We start from the raw sequence: 18,673 nt of genomic DNA, 5'->3' as shown, positions 1-18,673 counted from the left end.
CCAGAGGGAGCTCAAATGTGAAAGGGCTGATTGGCTTGTGCCACTCAAAGGCTCAGAGGTGAGTCTGTTCTCAGGTGAGGCCCGGGTTTTGTTCCATCTCTTTTGTAGTGTTCCCTCTGCGCAGTGGGGTGTCCTCCTTGTCCTTCCAACCCCTGCAGCTTTGGGATTCACCCTCTTTGACCATCAGCCAGGGGAAGAAAGATGAGGTGATGCTCTCCCAGAAGTCCCAGCACACATTTTCTGGTGCCGTCTGTGGGCTTTGATGCAATTAGTAGGCTGTGTTGATTGGTTCACCCCTGGTGTTAGTTCCACCCAGACCAGCCCAGAATAGAGGGGATGCTCCCAGGAAACATCAGAGTCCTGTTTGTGGGAGGGGGTAGTGGTATGGAGAACAAGCTGACAATGTCCCCTGAGCGCATGTGGGTTTAATCACCACTCTGATGTGATAATACCATCAAATAGTTGGGCATGCTGGCCTGGGAGACTTGGGTCCAGAAACAAAATGGGTGTAACTGAAATGTAAGGCCTGGAGTAAGCAATGGAGTGGTTTGGGTGATAGGAGGTCACAGCATGGCGTTCTGAGTACCCACCCACAGATTCTGATTTCCCCGTAGTCACACTTGGGTACTTTGCTCTTACCTTGTGTTAAAGTGGGTGCCGGCTTGTAGCTTCTACCCCATTCTGGGCAGAGGAGCACTTGGGGAATCTAAGAGAGCCTGCCACAGTGCTGCTCATTCTCCCAAGCCCATCATCTCTCCTGGTGCTGCACCTGGTGCAGGCAGGGGAAGTGGTGCAGTCCAGGAGGCCCCGGGCTCACACAGGCCTCCTGTGGTTGTGAGGCGGCACCCGGACCCAGGCAAGAGCCGAGTTCTCTGGACTTCTGTCCTCTTGGCTCAGAGGCATGGATGGACACTGGATGGTCTCTTCACATCTGATCGTTCTGCCCCTTTCCTCTTGCTTGTCCCCTCCCTTTGGTTAACCTGGGTAACCGGAAACTGGTACCTGCATTTCCGGGCCTGGCTTCTTCCCCTTAGGTTAACTGAGAAGGGTAGGGTCAGGTGATCTTTCACAGCCTTCTCCATTTTTCCCTCTGTTTGTTGGGGTGGGGGGGAGGGGTGGCTCTCAGCAAGCACCTGAAGTTGGTGATGTCTGCTCCCCCTTTGCTGGATGCTGGCAGCCTGGCAGTGACAGAAGTGGGCCACATGTTTTAGTTCAGGCATGATCATGGGGGGAAAGGTTTGTGAATGGTTATTTCACTTTCACTTCTATTTTAACGGAGCTTCTCAAGCATTTAAAATTCTCAGCTTGAAGATTGGTTGACAAGCCAGTGCTGGCACTGAATGCAGGAGCCTAACTTCTCACCAAAGGGCAAGAAACATCGCCCTCCCAAGTGTTATGTGAGCCTGCCCTGCTTTTGCTTGTAACTTCTCTCACCCCATCACTGAGCCGGAGTGCTGTTAGTGTGTGTGTGTGTCTCTCTTTCTGTCTGCCTTGTGGACAGATTTCTCCAATGTGGTGGGAAATGCAGCAGCCTCAGAGTTTGACTTTTTGAAGGCTAGGCCATTGAAGAAGGGATTCACACACTTGCTTCCAGTGTGAAAACTCTTGGAGAATCAGCTCTGGCTTGCCTTGGGGGTGAGGGGGCCTTGGAAGAAATGGACATGCCCACAGGAGGTCAAAGAGGAGCATGTAGAGACAGGGTCTGCAGTTCAGACAGAAACAATAGGTGCCCCCAGACTGCTATAGTTATCCCAGGTGGCTGGTGGGAAATGGGCGGGGGCAGGGGCGGGGCCAGGGCTGTCTTAGGGTTTCTGTGATTCTGCTTGTCAGCTCCTCCTAGAGGAGACTGGGCACCTGCTTGTCGCCCTGAGGATGAAACTCCTGTGTTAGGATTACGGTGGACATGGTTTTCTATCTGGTGGGTGGTGGGCTTCCCCAAATTGGGAAATAGGAAGTGGCATCATCTGCTGTGCTTGTGTTTGTCACTCCAGACTGTCTTCCTGGGTCATTGTGCTGTCTTCAGTTCTCTGCTGTAGGGTTGGTGCTGAATGTACCTCTGCAGGAGTGAACGAGGCCTGAGGCCTAACACTGATCGGTGCCCGTCGTCCCCTGTCCCCCTTGCACCTTGCTGTGTTGGCCATTCCATTCTCTCCAAACCCTTGCCCATGGTGCCTCCTTACCCCCAAGTGTTTTGGCTTTGCCCTGCACTGCCCAAGACCCTGTCTGCCTTTAAGGCCTTCCCCAGGTGTTCTTAGAGCCATGGCTTCCAGCAGCGCCTGAACTCTCTCCAGCAGACTGCTGTCCTGGATGTGCAGGAGGCCCATTCCAAAGTGGAGGCACCTTCTTTCCTCCTGCCTTTCTGTGCCACACTGTGGTGGTTGGTGGTGCCACCACTCCTTGGGCTACTTCAGAGTTGTCCTGGGGTCCGCCTCCCATGGCAGCCCCCTTCCTGAAAAATGGGATCTCCAGGGAGGTCTAGTGCAGCTGCTTAGCAGCTGGTCTGCCTCCTGCTGTCTCCTCCACACCAGCCAAAGAGTGAATGTCCCCAAACACAGACGTTTCATCCTCTCTGTTGGGGCTTCGTGGCTGACTGGATATAAAGTCTGAGTCCTTTAGGTAGCATATAGTGGAGAAAACGGTCTTTGGGTAGAAAAACTTGGGTTTTGTCATTAGACTGAACTAACCTGGAATCTTGATTCTGCTGTTCACCTTGCAGCCTTGGATGAGGTCAGGTTTTCAGCCTGAGTTTTGTCAGGAGGATGTACACACGCTGCTTAGGAAGGCCGTTGAGAATGGGATGTGGCCCCAGTGCAGATGCGCCCCAGGTGCTGATATACAGGGTAGCTAACAGTTCACAGGCTTGGTAGTGGGCAGCCCATCCAGCTGCCAGTTCCTGTCCTTCCCCTCTGGTCCATGCCTATTGGATGATTAGTTACTGAGAACTAGCCAATCATGGGGCTGTGTCTTCCTGGCCAGTGACTGGTTTGAGAATGGGCCCATGACCCAATCAGATCCTATGAAAGTTTTAGCACTTTGCTGGGGTAGTTGGGGTAGACATGAATGGGGAAGATATGAGCTGGTTGTTGCTGTAATCTCCTGCTTGGGAACAGCCTGCCCAGGAGTGAGACCTGTCCAGAGAGTTGAAGGAAGATTAGGTCACCATGGCCCAGCTGGCCCAAGGCGAGTCCTGCCTTGAACTTTTCAGTTAAGTGAGCCACTGACTTCTTTTCTGGATGAGGCCCGTTTGAGCTGCCTTTTCTGTTACTTGCAATCAAGAGAGTCTAGACGGAATCGGCCGAGAACGTTGTGCCCCAGTGTCTGGCTCAGGCGTTGTCTCTCCCCCACTGCTGCTCTAGCCATGCTCAGCTGCTCATCAGTCAGCTCCTGACCTGCTTGTGTACCCACACCTGGATGTCCTGCCCTCTTTTTTCCCCTCCCTCCCTCTTTTCTTCCTCCTTCCCCCTTTTCTTCCTCCCTCCTTCCCTTCCTATCTGCCTCTCTGGGCTCTGGGCCCAGGGTGCCTCCCCCAGCAAGGCCAGGGCCAGATCTTCCAGGAGCACTGTCTTCTGGCTGTTCCTGGCGTCCTGGTCTGATCTTTCTCATAGCATCTTTAACGTGTCTAGCATGCCTGTGTCGCATCCCCCCCCTCCCCCCCCACCGCCTTGGTTCTTTTGCTGGTGCATAGTGAGCCTGTTCATTCTGTTAGAGTCAGTGACCAGTTTATGAACCAATGTGGGTCCGTCTCTAATTTCAAGTGACAGATGAGCACAAGCAGTACCTAACTTGGGAGGATCTAGTTGGGTTTAGAGTAAGAGTTCAGGTTTGGTGGGGCCTGGGCAGGGCAGCGCTCAGCTCATGAGTATTGGGGTGGGGGTTGGGGTGGCTGGTTCCCTGGAGGAGTCTCCTCTTCCTGATAGGAGTACTTGGCCCTCTCCAGACCTCAGCCTTTTGGGGTCCTCCCGTGGTATGTTTGTTCTCTTGGAACTGTAGTGGCATAGTTAGCACTCTGGCACCAAGCCTGTCCCCTGTGTGTCCCGTAGTTCTGGGGAGTCTCGGGATTCTGTAAGTTGGTGACAGGACCCAGGGAAGGGGGAGGGTGTGCTTGGAGAGCATATACCTCCTCCCTCTCTTGGGCAAGGCCCAGGCCAAGATGACTCCCCCCAGCAGGGGGCTCTGAACCCTGAACACCAGCTGTGAGGGCTGCCACTTCAGCTCCTTCTCTGGCCTCTGCCTATGTAGCCTTGGGGCAAACCATTTAATGTTCCTGAGGCTCAGTTTCTTTATTTGTGGCTTGGGGCTATGGGAGCCATCACTTGGTGGTGTCCCGAGAGGCTCAGCACATCCGTGGCAGGGACAGTGCCCAGCTTCTGTGTAGTCACCTAGATGACCGTGAAGGACTGGGTACTGTTTGTTATAGGTGAGCAAAAGTGGGAGGGAGGTTGTCCATGCCGGAGGCCCTGCAGAAAGGGGAGAATAATCCAATCAGTGATAATAGACCTGCCTGTGGAGTTCAGCCAGGGAGGGGCTGGATCCCATTCAATCTGGTGAGCAGCCTTGCTAAACACATCAGCTGCTCAAGGTCTTTTGGTGTAATCTTCGTAAAGGTTATTTCTTAATCTTTGGACCTTAATAGAAACTGGAGGACCAAAGCATCAGCTGTTAATGTGTCCTCGCTCTCTGCTAGGTATTATCCCATTTCATAGATGAGCAAGGTTAAATAGCTAGTCACCTGGTCACTGCATAGCTGACCTCAAGAGCGTTTGCTTTCGTCATGAGACAATATGGCGGGCGCTGCAGAGAGGAGAGGAGAATCCCTGTGGAGGTCTTTGCTTCCTTCCAGAGCACTGTGTCCTGATGGAGATGGTCTCCGTCTGTGCTATCCAGTAAGGTAGCTGTGAGCCGCATGGGGATCGTGAGTACCTAACATGTGGCTGGTAAGACCAAGGAACTGACTTTTAAATTTCTATTTAATTTTCATGCCCACCCGAGGACAGAGCACTTCTAGGGCCTCTCGGATTACTTGTGCTTTGGGTCAGGACTGGGGGCTGTTGCGGCCTTTTTCCACATGAGAGGTGGGGGAGGAGTTTGCACCTGAGCTGGCATAGGGGCGCAGAATGGGGCTCCTGTCCCTTCCTAGCCATCCTCTTCTCTCAACCCCCACCCAGGCACACAGCTTTGGTGTCTCTAATGTCTCTAGAGCCTCCGAGCTATATCTGCTCGCTCCATTCGTGAGGTCTCCTCTTAGGGAGAAGAAAGCCTTCTCATTTCTTAAGTCTGGGTTGATTAATGTTGTTAACAACTAAATAGATATCCTTGGAGCCTCCCTCCTAAGTAAAGAGAGATGGGCAGATGGACAGACGGAATGAAGAACAGAAAGAGAAGTATTTTAGGAGTGCCTGGGTGGCTCAGTCAGTTAAGCATCTGACTTGGGCTCAGGTGATGATCTCATGGTTCCTGAGTTTGAGCCCTGCATCGGGCTGTCTGCTGTCAGCACAAAGCCCGCTTTGGATCCACTGTATCCCTCTCTCTCTGCCCCTCCTCTGCTCACATTCTCTCTCTCTTTCTCAAAAATAAATAAAACATTTTTTTAAAAAGTATTTAATATGCAAGGGTTTGAAGTTAGACCCTGTGAGAAATAAGCCCACTACCCCAATCAAAGGAGGGACACGGACTCAGAGCACAGGGAAGCTAGGGTTTAATCAACATTCTTGCAAGAACAGGTGTCTGATGGACAGGGGCACAGTTGGGGCAGTTGCAGCAGGCAATTTATCTCCTAGTGTGCAAGTCCCTCCCCTGATTCCTCATTGGCTGAATACTACAGAGGTTACAGCCTTACAGGTAGTTGCCTATGTCCATTTAAGGGAAAAAGTCTGACTGAACACATGTGTGTTCCTTGAGGTAACACAGAGACTTCAGTTCTTTGGTGCATGCTCATTGCAAAGTCCGCAAAAAATAAGCCCACAAAATGGGGAGGGAAAGAAGAACCAGGAAGTGAAGTGTCTAAGGGTTTGGGACTCAGTTGTCAGGGGGGCGGGGGGAGGGGGTGCTTACATATTTCCGAAAGGTTGTAAACCTATTGTTAACAGCACAGCTTTTATTTGGTATTTCTGAAAATGAATCATCTCACTTCTCACAGATCCAGATTCAAATCTCTATGGCTCTCTCTGAGATGTTTTTCATTGGACAAGTCACATCAGATATTTGCTGTCAATCTCAAATTAGCTGTTGTCTAAAAAGTGAGAACAAGATAAGCCCTACCATACTGAAGAGTATGTAGAAGGCACTGAACCTGTACGTATAAGCCCCTTCCCACTTTCCTGGGAGTAGGGGCAGTTATTCCCCTGGATGAGTTTGTAGATACTTAACTTTGGTTTTCACTGATGCTCTTCTTCCTCAAAGATAGTCTTCCCTTTAGTGTGAGCAGTTACCAGACAACCTTGCATAATTTTACACATTTCTAAAAGCTCCCTGGGGGTGGGAAAAAGGAAGAAATAGGTTGTAGAACAAAATCTCAGACTGGTAGAACGGAAGGCGCACTTCTTTGGAAGAGGTGCTTGGGTTGGAACTCCCAGTCAGGATTAAAATCTGTCTGAACTTTTCTGAATCCCTTTCTTTGTACGGCATTTGCAGCTGAGGGTGATCAAACTATGAATTTGTGTGTGAAATCGCCTTTAGGAAGGAATGTCCTTTCTGTATGAAGAAAGGGTACGCAGAATCAATAGTCCCAAGATCTTAGAGACATTAGCAGACAGAGATGTTGATGTGATTAATAATCAGAAATTATACCTGGTACTCAAATGTGTGGGAAGAATGGCGTAGTCAGGAAATCAAGGTTTAGCGTTAAAGCTACCCTGTTGCCATTTTGTATCTCCCAGTCTGTCTCCCACCCTACTCGTCTCATCCCACACCACCCTGCTGGCAGGATCCAGGAGCTACTTCATACTTCACCCTTTTGGGAAGTATTTACATAGGGAAAGGCATAGCCACTGGTGTCCTTTGATCTAGTCGTTTTACTCTTAGGAACTTACTAACAGATAGATACACGATGAATTTTAATAACACTGTTAATAGATATATTCACATGATTGTGATTGTTGATGTCATTAATTAAACGGCATGGGAGAAGCTTAGGAAACACAGTACACTGCAGAGTCGAGTGGCATAGGGCTGTGAAGAAGAGTCCTGAAGCCTCTGTAGAAAAATGGACAAGTCTTGCTATGATGAAGAAAAGGAGCATTTTTGTTAGCCAAGCACAAGCAGAAAAGGCACAAAAACTAGAGCTTTGGATAAAATGAGAACCACTTGTGTTGAGGCAGTAGGAGTACTTTGTTTTTGTTTTTCCTATGCTCCATTGTCTTTATTTTTTTTAATGTTTATTTATTTTGAGAGAGAAAAAGAGCGAGCAGGGAGGGGGAGAGAGAGGCATAGAGAATCACAACTCAAGGCTCCGTCCCACAAACCTGAGATCGTGACGTGAGCCAAAGTCGGATGTGCTTAACCAACTGAGCCAGCGTTGTCTTTTTAATTAAGCAGTAAAAAAATGAAAATAAAAGTAGACTGCTTTAGCCTGAAGAGCACTCAGGAACCACTGAGAGCAGTCAGATGTGGAGTGGATGCGGGGCCTGTGTGTACATACCCAGGAGGTTCATAGCAGGGGCGTGCAATGCTTACTCTGGTCAGGGCCGCCAGTCCTGTTCTTGATGCTCTCGGAGGACTGGGGTCCAGCCCACCAGGACAAAGAGGACGTGCTTGGAGTCGTGGATTTTATTCATCGCAGTCAGTGGAGTCATGCCTGTGGCTCTGGTAAACTCCTGGTGTGATTGTGCTTCCTGCTTTTTGCCACCTTACTATGTCTGGTCCATCTGTAAGTCCTAGTGGTTCTGCAGCCAGAATGTCTATTCTCTGTCTTTGGCGTATGCTTGGCCATCTGCCTGTTGGGGAACTTCCTTCTTGCGGCTTCCAAACCAATATCAGATCACACTACTCTGCCAGTTAAGATCCTGTGTTCTTAGAGTAGACATCCCACTCCTTATTTTCATGATCTACAGATGCTCTGTGACTCAGACCCTTTTTTCCTCAATGTATACTTTCCTCTCCCTCATTCATGACTGCCGAGGTCCTCTCCCCAGATCTGTGACCATCAGATTCCTTCAGGCCTCTCCTGGCTGCTCATTGTGAGAGTCCCATCCCCTCCCCGCTGTGTCACACTGCCTCCAGATGCTTTCATGTAATGGCACACATAGGAGATGCTGGTGTCCAGACAGTGCCCTGGGGAACTGCAAGTGGGACTGAAGGGAAAAACGTGAGCACGACATTTCTTCAGTGTAATGATAAGAAAAATGAAGTATAAAATAAAGCATTAGGGAATGTGTTAAATAATGAACTTGTATTGACTTTCTAAGTAGTAGTATTAATCTTTAAGAAAGGGAGTGCCATGTCCATGAACCTCACTTTTATTAGGTTGGATTTTTTTGCTTGCCTTTGATAATCACTGTAGAGAAATTCTGTTTGCATGTGGAGGTGATGAAACTTACACTCATGTTTTAGTAAACATTTAGTAATTGACAAGAGCTGCTATATCTAATGAATCCAGGTTCTTCCCTCTTTTCCGTTTGTAGTGTTGAAATACAGTAATTATGCAAATGGATTTTAGTTTCATTCAAACTTTATTTCAAGTTCTTTGAAGTAACATACTCTAATTTACTGTGTGGTGTGCCAGTAAATGTTTGGCAACAAGCTTTTCTGGGAAAAAAATGGCATATACATACACACGTAAGTTTATACATTTTACTGATAACACAGGACAGATAGCATATAGTCTACAAGTAATAAAATACACAGTCCTTTTTATTGTCAGTTCTGTGTACCAGTTGTTTCACAGATTGCTTTCCTTGATTTTTGCTGTACTTTTGTATCTGTAGTCAGCTTGTGAGTGTAGCTCTGACATGAATGTCGATTGATGATTTTGTTTATATTAATGCTGAATCAGATAATAGTTTTCAAATACTGGAAGGATATTTCCTCATTTATTTTGTGCTATTCCTAATGTAATGGCTACAGGTATGACAAATTTAATCTGCATTATTAACATTTTCTCCATCACTTTCTTAAGTCTAAACCCCAGGTGTTGGCAAACTATTTCTGTGAAGGGCCAGATGGTAAATATTGTGAGCCATGTAGTCTATCACAACTCTGCCTTTATTTATAGCACAGACGCAGCCACAGACAATATGAAAATGAATGAGTATAACTGTGTTCTAATAAAACTTTATTTACATGGCTAATTTTGTTATCTGAATTTATAGGTGATATGGAAAAAAGTACCTTATTTACAAAAACAGGCATTGGACTGGATATGCAGTCTCATAGGAGTTATGAGTTTGTAGACTCCTGGTCTAGAGGCCACCAACATGACAGTTAAGCCCTGATTTGTAGTATTTGCCAATTTCCATGGTATAAATACTTCCACTGTGGGTTGATTTCAGGCCACTAGCATGATGTCACCAAACATGGAGCTGGGAAGAAATGCCTCAGTAGCACACCATTTTCACCATGAAGATACAATAGTCATGAATAAACTCAAAAACTAAATAATAGTAATGTGGGAAAGTAAATGGGAAATGATGGGTTGTATTTCATCACCTCTGTTTTCTTTTTTTTTTTTTTTTTTTAAAGAAATTTGATTTCTTTAAAAAAATTTTTAATGTTTATTTTTGAGAGAGAGACAGGGTGAGTGGTAAAGGGGCAGAGAGAGAGGGAGACACAGAATCCAAAGCAGGCTCCAGGCTCTGAGCTGTCAGCACAGAGCCTGACATGGGGCTTGAACCCATAGGCGGTGAGATCGTGACCTGAGCCGAAGTCGAACAGTCAACCGACTGAGCCACCCAGGTGCCCCTCATCACCTCTGTTTTCAGTATAACTTGTGAGTCTCTATCATTGCATTTTTTAACAGTGGCTGTGTTTTAACATCTGGTTCCCAAGACTCCTGAGAGTTCGCCACGGGCTCTCATGGGTTGGTGTGAGCTGCCTCCAGCATAGTCCTGGGTAGAGTCCCTCCTGCTAGCCAGTTAGGACCCTGGCTGCAGGGCACAGCAGCCCAAGAAGAGCAGAAGTATTGGTATGTGTGCAAATGGAGATCTGGGCTGCAAGCCACAGGCTCTTTGTCCAAGGTGGCATCACGGCCTTTGTAGCTGGCCGCCTGGACGGTTCTCTCGGTTCAGAGGCTGTGCCCAGAGCCCCTCAGGGGCATGCAGTGAGCCAGCTGCAGTGAAGGTAGGGAAGGGCCAGAACTCTGCTCCAGATCCTTTGCTGTCCTGGTTCTCTGGGGCTGCGGTGCCCACCTACCTCTCCTGGCCCAGCAGTCAGAGGAAGCCTTCCTGTAACACGCTGCATGTTTGTTTTCTTCATAGCTTTCGGTACACTCACATTGTCGTGTTCGCCTGTCTATGGAAGCCCCACAGCTCTGTCCGCTCCCTGACTTCCTCCTCAGCACGTGCGCAATGCATTTTTATTTTCCCCGTAAATAGATAGCTGCTGAATGAGAGCTCGTGTCTGTTCTCTGCTGTCTGCAGCAGTTGGCAGTGTGCGGTCCAGATAGGTTTGGGCTCCCACGTCCAAGGTTTCCTGATGTTAGAGACACGCGTTCCTTTTCAGCGTGTGTGGGAAATGAGCAGCTCCATCTTCTGGCTACTTCCTCCTCCCGGAGCAAGGTGAGGTGCTAACCTCACCCCTGGGCCATGAAAATTGCTCTGGGTTTCAGCATAGCTAATGCTATGTTTGTTTCCACTCCCTCAAAAAAAGGAAAGAATGAAACCCAGACCCATTGCAATTTGCGCCAATTGTGTGGGCCTTGTTTACAGGGCCAGACAGCTTTGGAGAGTCCAGAGGCTCAATGGCCTGTCCCCTCCTGGCCACAGGGCCCAGTATCCCTGCTTTATGGAGAGTCACACTGCCGGGTCAGTGAGATGGGACTGGCCCAGCGTGCAAACTAGTGTCATTCCTAATTAGATGAAGGTGTTTGTGCTTTTGGGGACCCAGCCCCAAAGCCATCACATCCCAGATCTTGTAGGGAGGAGGGAAATAGCATCCCCTGAGAAGCCAGTCCACTGCAGTCTCCAGACGTGCACGCGCCCAGGCCTGTAAAGGTTGGTGATCTGCTAAGGGTCAGGTGCTGCCACCGGTTCACTCTGTCAAGCTGCCTGGCAGACCAGTGATCTGATGACCATCTCTTTTCGGGGAGGCAGAAGTGAAGAAGTATGTGTGTGAGTGAGGTGAGTGAGGAAGGAGGAGAGCTGGCCCCACTGAGTGACAGATTTGCTAAGAGTTGGAGGAGAAGACCAATGTGAAAAGGTGCTTTGTTACTAAGAGCTCCATGAAGCCTTCCGCTGTTTCCTTCCTAGGGCCTTGCGTTTGCAGGATGAGCCCCTTAGCTCCTTCCCTCCCAGCGCTGCAGAATCTGGGCTGGTTCTCTTCTCCCTGGGAATCTTCCACCTGACCCCTTCCCTTGTCATACCCGTGTCTCCCTGCCCACCACTCTTCTGAGCCTCTCACTTTTCTGGTAGTGCCTACCGGCACCAGCACGGAGACCCCACTCCTGGAGTGCCTCGGCAGCTTGGAGGTGCCACCTCCTGGTCGGGGTGCCCTGTGCCAGTCCCTTCTGCTGCTGCTCTCACTGGACTGCACAGGGGCGCTGGCAGAGGCCAGTGGGGTTTCCCGTGCCGCCTCCTCTGGAGGTGTTCAGGAGGCCTGGCTGTGATTCCTTCCCTGTACCCATGGCCAAGGCGACTATACTTCTCAACCTCCAGACCAGGACACTTTGAGAGTGAACGAGGCACTATTAAAAGTTACACAAGACAACAGGTGTTAAATGTGCATTCTGGCAAACCAGGTCTCAGGTCACCTTCCACACCCCACTGTCTCTGTTTGAAAGCTGACGTCCCTGTTTGCAGTCCCTGTAGATCCAGAATGTCCCCTCTGCAGAACGGCCTCTGGCAACTTACGACACCGCCCCCCCCCCCCCCTCCCCGCCCAAACCTTGGCGCCCTCTCCAGCCTGCACACCCAGGTGTGGCCTGCACTCCTGGGCCCTCCTTTGCCCTGTTGTCTCCTTCTCCTTTTCACTGATCTGTCCGTACGACAAACAATAAATACATTCTTCTTTTAAAATGTAAGTGTTTGAGCTACAGCGAAAGCCCCTTTGGCCTCTGTCACTGATGGAGTTTTCCTCTGTCACTCTGGAGGGAACCACTCTCGAGTCTGGAGTACGTCTTCTTTGTGTGTAAAGACACATCCTAGAACACTGTGCATGACTTTTAAATAAATTCTGGCACACAAGTCTGTCATTTTGAAGCCACCTCATTTCCCTCAGCATGTCCTGGCTCTGTCTTTGTTACATATGAGTAGAATTTATTCCTTTAACTGCAGCATAATATTCTGTGATAGTATCTCTTTCATTGTCATGGAGCTGACTCCCAGAGTTTTTATTAATAAAACAGTGCTTTTTGAATATTTGTGTGCATGTCTCCACTAGGTCTGTCAGCCAGTAAAAGTGTGGAGTGCTGGCTGGTTGGGGCACCTGGGTGGCTCAGTCCGTTAAGTGTCCACCTTTGGCTCAGGTCATGATCTCGTGGTCCGTGAGTTCGAGCCCCGCGTCGGGCTCTGTGCTGACAGCTCAGAGCCTGGAGCCTGCTTCGGATTCTGTGTCTCCCTTTCTCTCTGCCCCTCCCCACTCACGCTTTGTCTCTCTCAAAAATAAATAAACATTAAAAAAAAAAAGTGTGGAGTGCTGGTTTTCACGGTGGCAGATATGGAGAAGCAACTTCTATGGGTACCCCCTATGGGCAGGGCAGGGCAGGGCAGGGCAGGGCAGGCAGCCTCCTGCATAGCCCTGCTCAGATCTGTGCTGGAAGGATGGGGAACAGGGAGAGACAGCTTCCTGTGCAACCACAGGTCCCTGTGAGCACCGTTTGGAGCCTCACTGGGCCAGAGACCTTCCCATTCCTCCCCCCACTTTCTCTCAAGCGGAGGTTAGGTGTGAGGGGGCAAGTGCAGATGGAGCTGGCATTGGCTCCAGGAGGCCTGTGGGGCTGAGTCAGGGGGGCATGTCTGTCCCTACACACAGAAGCAGCCAGTGTTAGAGTCCTGCTGTTTATCCACGGGAAGACCGCTGGGCTCTGTTACCTGGCTGTCTTGCGGCTCCCGTCCAGTGTCACTTTGGCGATCAGAAAAGCTCTTGAGCACTTGAGCACATCTGCTTTAGCGGTAGCCCGTGGAGGCGATGATTGCAGTGTTTCCCATCGCACAGATCGGGACCCCTGGCTGGCTAGCACTTGACCGTGTGTGGGGCAGATTCTCACCCGATCCTACAGGAGAGGCATTGCCATCCTTAGAGACACAGCAAGGATCCAGACAGGTGACTTGCTAATGACCTTAGAGTGGAAGGTTCTGTGGTTCCATGCCCCACCCTTTCACTCCTTTGGCTGCTCCATCCAATTGCATATGCAGTGCTTGTCGGCCACAGTGCTGTGTGAGCATCACCTGGGTGACAGGGTGCAGTGGCTCTGTGCAGAAGAGCAGAGGCATGCCGGTGGAGGGAAGTGCTGAGGCTTCTCCCACTGGGGTCCCAAGTGGTTTCTGAATGGAGTGTGGAAAGGTTGCCTGTGGAGCTGGGGGTGGTGGGGGGGGAGCTAGAGCTGGGAGATGTGGCGTTCAGGTGTGCCAGCTGCTGCCACAGCCCCGGTGGGGGCAGGGAAGCTGGGGATGCCAGGCTTGGGATCTGTTCAGACATGCTTGAGGGGAGGGCACGGCTGGGGACGGCATCTGGTCCCCGATGGCGTGCTGGGTGTGAGGGAGACCGTGTGCTCCTGCCCGCCTCTGAACACTCAGGGTACGAGGACTGAGGAGTGAGGTGTCCCTGTCAGTCACATTTTAATGTCTCTGGGGCCAGGCCTCGTCTTCCATTTGGCACCATTTGTCTCTTAGTGGTTGGTGACACGTTGGTGCATCTCAGGATGGGTGAATCATGGTGGTCCGTGGGAAGTTCACGCTCAGGACCTTGGGAAGCGAGCGAGCTAAGAGACACACGTGGTGGCTCCCTGGCATCCAGCTGCCCGCCATCCCCTCCTGCCCATGTCCCTCTCCTCAGCCAGGGCCTGAGCCCCTGGGTCCTCCCTGCCTCCGTGTCCCCCTTTGTCTCATATCCAGGCCGTCCTGCTTGTCACCATCTCACTCTGTGGGGCTGGCCAGGCCCGCAGATTTTCTCTCTGCCTCAGCTGTGAGTTCTCCGCCAGGCAGCTGTGTCCAAAAATCTGTAGTCTGATCTGACCATGTAACTCCTTGCTCTGAGCATGGCCTGGGGTCCACTGTGTGACCTGCCCATCCCCCGCCCCCTGCCCAGTGTTCTCTGTACCTGTGCTGCTGACCCTTTGCTCTCAGCCTGCCGAGTTCTCACCTTTCTGGGCTGGTCTACGGACTCCTGTGTACCCTTAAGGTCTCCTCAGAAACACCCTCCATCCTGCTCCTTGAAGGCCTCAGAAGACCCTGCACGTCCCACAGCCCCGTCCGCCTGCCTGCCTGCCCGCCCAGCCACACCGGGAGCACCTTCAAGGCCACGGCTGTGCTTTATCTGTGTATTTCTGTGAGAGGCAGTGGAGCATGTGGTGAAGAGCCAGTTTTTGGTTGCCAGGCTGCCTGGGCCCCAAACCCAGCTGTGTGACCTCAGGCAGAGTAGGTGACCTCATTGTGCCTTAACTTCCTCCCTGTAAAAAGGGGCAGATAGAGGCTGACCCCCTTGGACTATAATTTATAGAGCTGTGTGTAAGAATTTATTCTCTTTCTTTTTTCTGGTGTGTGTGTGTAGAAAGAAAGAATTTTTTAATAGAGTAGTGCCTAATTGGCCTTACTGAGGCTGTAAAGAACCCAGTTCTTCATAGTGCATCTTCCAGGCAAAGCTCCCACAACAAGCAGCGCCTGCAGGCTTATCACTGGGAGTGACAGACTGGGGGCGGGGGGGGGCGGGGGGGGGCGGACCCAGAGACCTCCTCCTGCTTGACGCGGGGGCAGTATCAGAGTTGCAGTGAGAAGACAGCCTTGGAAGAAAGGAGCCTGAGGTGCTGATCGGGGCTTAGAAAGCAGGGCTGCGACGTTATGACAGGGCCTCTGGGTCAGGGTGGGGGGAGGGAGGCGCATGTGTGGTTTTGTGTGTTTGTGTGTTTTAGAGTCTTGGTCAGACCGTCAGACACGGGCTCCCTTTGGGTGTTGTTGGCAGACATACAGTTAGAGGAACTCAGGTCAGGGGAGGGGGAGATTGCTGCGTATTACTGAAGAGGATGGGCTGGGCTCCCCCTGCACCCCAGTGCTCAGCGGTTTACCTACCCAGATTAAAAAAGATTCTGAGTCCAGATCCAACTTCAGGAGCAAAGGGCCTTGGTCGGTGATCAGTGAAGGGGAAGCGGGGTTTATCTCCTATTCTTTTACTCACCCTGGTGGGAACCCAGTGTTACGCCAAGAGGGAGGCAGAGGCAGAGCCCGTGCCCCTGTGGCAAGTGGCGGTTAGTGCCTTTTGGTGGAAAGACTTCTGCGTGGGGTCCCAGGGCACAGACGAGACCCAGAGCGGCTGGCCCTGCCCCACAGCAGGGTGCTACAGCAGAACCCCAGTTCTAGCCCAAGGCTGGTGCGGGTGGGGGAGGCAGTACCAGCAGCATGTGGAGGGGCTTTGGGAACCCTAGCCCGACTCAGCCCCCTCCACTGCACATCCCCAGAGCACCCCAAATTCGACGAGACAGGCTGAGCTTGAGCTCCTCCCAAACCAATGTCTGGCACAGCAGGCCTCTGCCTGCCTCTTCCTTTTTGCCTCACAGTCCCCCTGTACCTCCCCCTTCCATGTCTGTGCATGCCTATGGCTCTGTACCCCCATTCTCCCCTCCCTGCAGTGCCTTCACTGGAGCCCTGCTGGTACACTCGCCTGTCTCCATCACCAGGATGGGACTCTCAACGCGGGCTTGAGGACAGTCCCCATCCCACCCCCACACAGAATTTGGCATATAGCAGGCACTGAGCGGGGATCAGATGAATGCCTGCCACCCCGAGAGGAGGCCCCAACCCAAGTCTTAGAGAAGCAGGGAGAAGTGAGAAGATCCCTTGGTCAGGAGTTTGTAGCAGTGTGTGAGTGGTTTTTTTCTGGCTCCTCTCACCTTACTGTGGGGTTCAGGGGCAGAAAAAGAAGTGTTTAGTACTTCAGTTGAAACGTGGTCCTGCTCTCCCCTCCCGTCGCTGCTGCAGTCCCACTCTTCTGCTTCGGGCAGGGCCTGCACACACTTTGCATCATATCTGTGGTCTTTTTGTGAGATGTGTGGCATCTGTTTTGGAGGGGCAGAGACTCCAGCCCGTCTGTGAGTTGAAGAGGCTGCCAGTAAATAAAGCAAAGGCTCTGGGCGGGGGGATCAGTGTTGCCCACCGTGGAAAAAGGCTTTGTGGGTTTGGAGGTGAACATGTTTTTTTTTTCACAGCTGTGCATCTATTGTAATGGCACTAGAAAAAATACAACTCGTTGCCCAAAGGCCAGTTACTATTGCTTAGGACAGGAGTGAAGTGGGGACAATGTAAAGGACACGCCTTTAGGTGCCCTCGGAGCCCTGGCCTGACTAGCAGTCTCTCTACAAGGCTTCTTCCTGCTTCAGGGTCTAGGGGAGCGCCGACCCCCTCCAGGAGCTTTCTGGGGATGTGTGTGGGGCTCTGGAGGTTTGAGTGGGACCTGGGATTTGGTATCAGTTGTTTTCCCGGTCCGTGTACTGTATTTTTTATTACTTCTGTTTTGTTTATTGTAGTCATTACTTCTATTCATTAACAGTGTCTGAGTTTCCAGCTACTGCTGAACTTACTGTATCTAATATGTCTGTCGCCTTAGCACATTTTCTCCCTTAGAGTTAGTCCGAATGCTTATTACAGATGATCAGCGTAGCGTGGCAGGCCTGATACGCTGGTGTCGGAAGTGAGGTTGTCTTCATCATTGGTGCTGCAGGTGACCTGGGAGCTGTGGACCGTGGGGTCGCAGGGTAGCAGGGTGGCAAGGTGGGGGCCCAGGTCTGGAATATCCCAGGAGACTGGGACCGTTATCTAGTGCCATGCAGCTTGCACAGTTTAGCAGTCATCACAGGGTATGCAGAGGATGTTCATTGTTGATGTGACTTCTCAATGGTAACAAGTTTTGTGACTTTTACTTGCTGTGTTGGGGGAGAGAAAAACAGGGTTATGGTGCAGGGTGTGCTATCAGCAGGTGCTGCTGAGGTAATGAAGACTATGAGGCAGGCTGGGTCCCCTCACCTTTGTGTCCCCAGAACCCACATGGGACCTGGATCAAAGGGATAGTTTGTGTTTGGACTGGCCTGGGGCTGGGACGGGCCTGGGCTCTGGGAGCCCCAAGGAGGCAGCTTAAAAAGAGCCTCAGAAAGCGGCCATGCAATGATGCTGCAAGACTATGGGACGGATAGTGGCTGCGAGGCACCGAGTCGCCCACATAGTTGGGTACTTCTGTGTGCAAGCGGGAGCTGGAGAGGACAGACTCGGGGAAGGCAGTTTCAGTGTCCTTTCTCCAGCGTTTTCCAGTGGCAGTTTTTGAAAATGAGCTTGTTCTAATGCTTGCCTATGTGTGCTTGTCCTAGCTGGTCGCTTCCAGTTTCTCATCATAAATGTATGGGCATTAAACGACAAGGGGAGGTCAGCTCCCTGCTTGCAAAGAAATAGATTGCCACAATGGACTTTTAAAAGTGGAAATGTTGGAGAATTTGTTACACCGGGATATAGTATATAGGGTAGCAGCACCAGAGCCCTTAGATTTGGAGTCGGACAGGTGTGGGTTCAGATCTTGCCTCACCTGGTCTGGCCTTGGGTGAGGGTCTCTGTCTCTTCATCTGTGAAAAGAGAATTAAACTTGCCTTTGAGGTTGCTTTGAATAGAGATTGTGTTTGTAAGCCAGTAGTGCTGGGCACGGAGTTGGGAACAGCGGCTGGGGTTGTCATCCCAGGCTGTGGCTCACCCACTGTACGTAGGTCCTAAAAATACCCAGAGCTCCTGGAGAAAGAGCCAGACACTTCATTGTCCGGGCGATGCCTGATGGAGTGCTCAGGGGCTCATGCTTGCCATCCTCACGGGCCCAGGGGTATTTGTTACCTCTGACGTCCCCATTACGTGAGCACGAACAGGCCATCCTCTTGTTGCGTGGTTTACAGGATGCAGACTGCGTGGTGGGGTTGCTGTCCTCTTGTGGAGTTTGAATCTGCATTGCCTTAGGTTGGCCCAGTTTATGGCTAGTTTTCAGGTTTGGGGTTGTAGTATGCTGTGCCACATAGCGGTCACCGGCCGAGAGGTGGGCAGACAGGAAGGGACAGCCAGCTGTCATCCCCCATTCAGGGCCTCACTTTGCCCAAGACACCCAGATGAGTCTCTAGAGATCCCACCCCAGATCCTGCTACCCCCGTTCCTTTTTGGAGGGGTGCAAGAGAGTGATGGCAGGGGGCTAGATCTGCTCCAGTTACTTCCATTTCAAGCCTCCTGGCCAGCCCACATTCCAGGAATATCCCCAGCCCTTTGCCGTTGTGTCCATGCAGGTGTGTCATAGCCCCGCTAGGTAGGGTGACAGTCTCACTGATAATGTGCCTGTCTCCCCAGCAGCCGAGCAG

General features: G+C 51.1%; 1 protein-coding gene across 3 annotated transcripts in view; it reads left to right on the top strand.

Annotated features, from left to right (window-relative positions):
- The window catches only part of MED26 (mediator complex subunit 26), a 52,718-nt gene that overhangs the window by 8,947 nt on the left and 25,098 nt on the right, over positions 1–18,673 (top strand). Inside the window, exon 1 of one of the 3 annotated variants that reach the window (XM_042928806.1) lies at positions 6,300–9,416. The exons of the other annotated variants lie outside the window; for them this stretch is intronic. Within the exon in view, the coding sequence (XP_042784740.1) occupies positions 9,411–9,416 (6 nt within the window). The 5' untranslated portion in view covers positions 6,300–9,410. Of the gene's footprint in view, positions 1–6,299; positions 9,417–18,673 lie in introns of those variants that run through there. 3 annotated transcript variants of the gene reach the window in all.

This window comes from Panthera leo, chromosome A2, assembly GCF_018350215.1.
Source record: "Panthera leo isolate Ple1 chromosome A2, P.leo_Ple1_pat1.1, whole genome shotgun sequence".
Classification (NCBI taxonomy): Eukaryota; Metazoa; Chordata; class Mammalia; order Carnivora; family Felidae; genus Panthera; species Panthera leo.
Note: the sequence above shows the minus strand (reverse complement) of the source record. Positions and strands in the feature narration are given on the sequence as shown.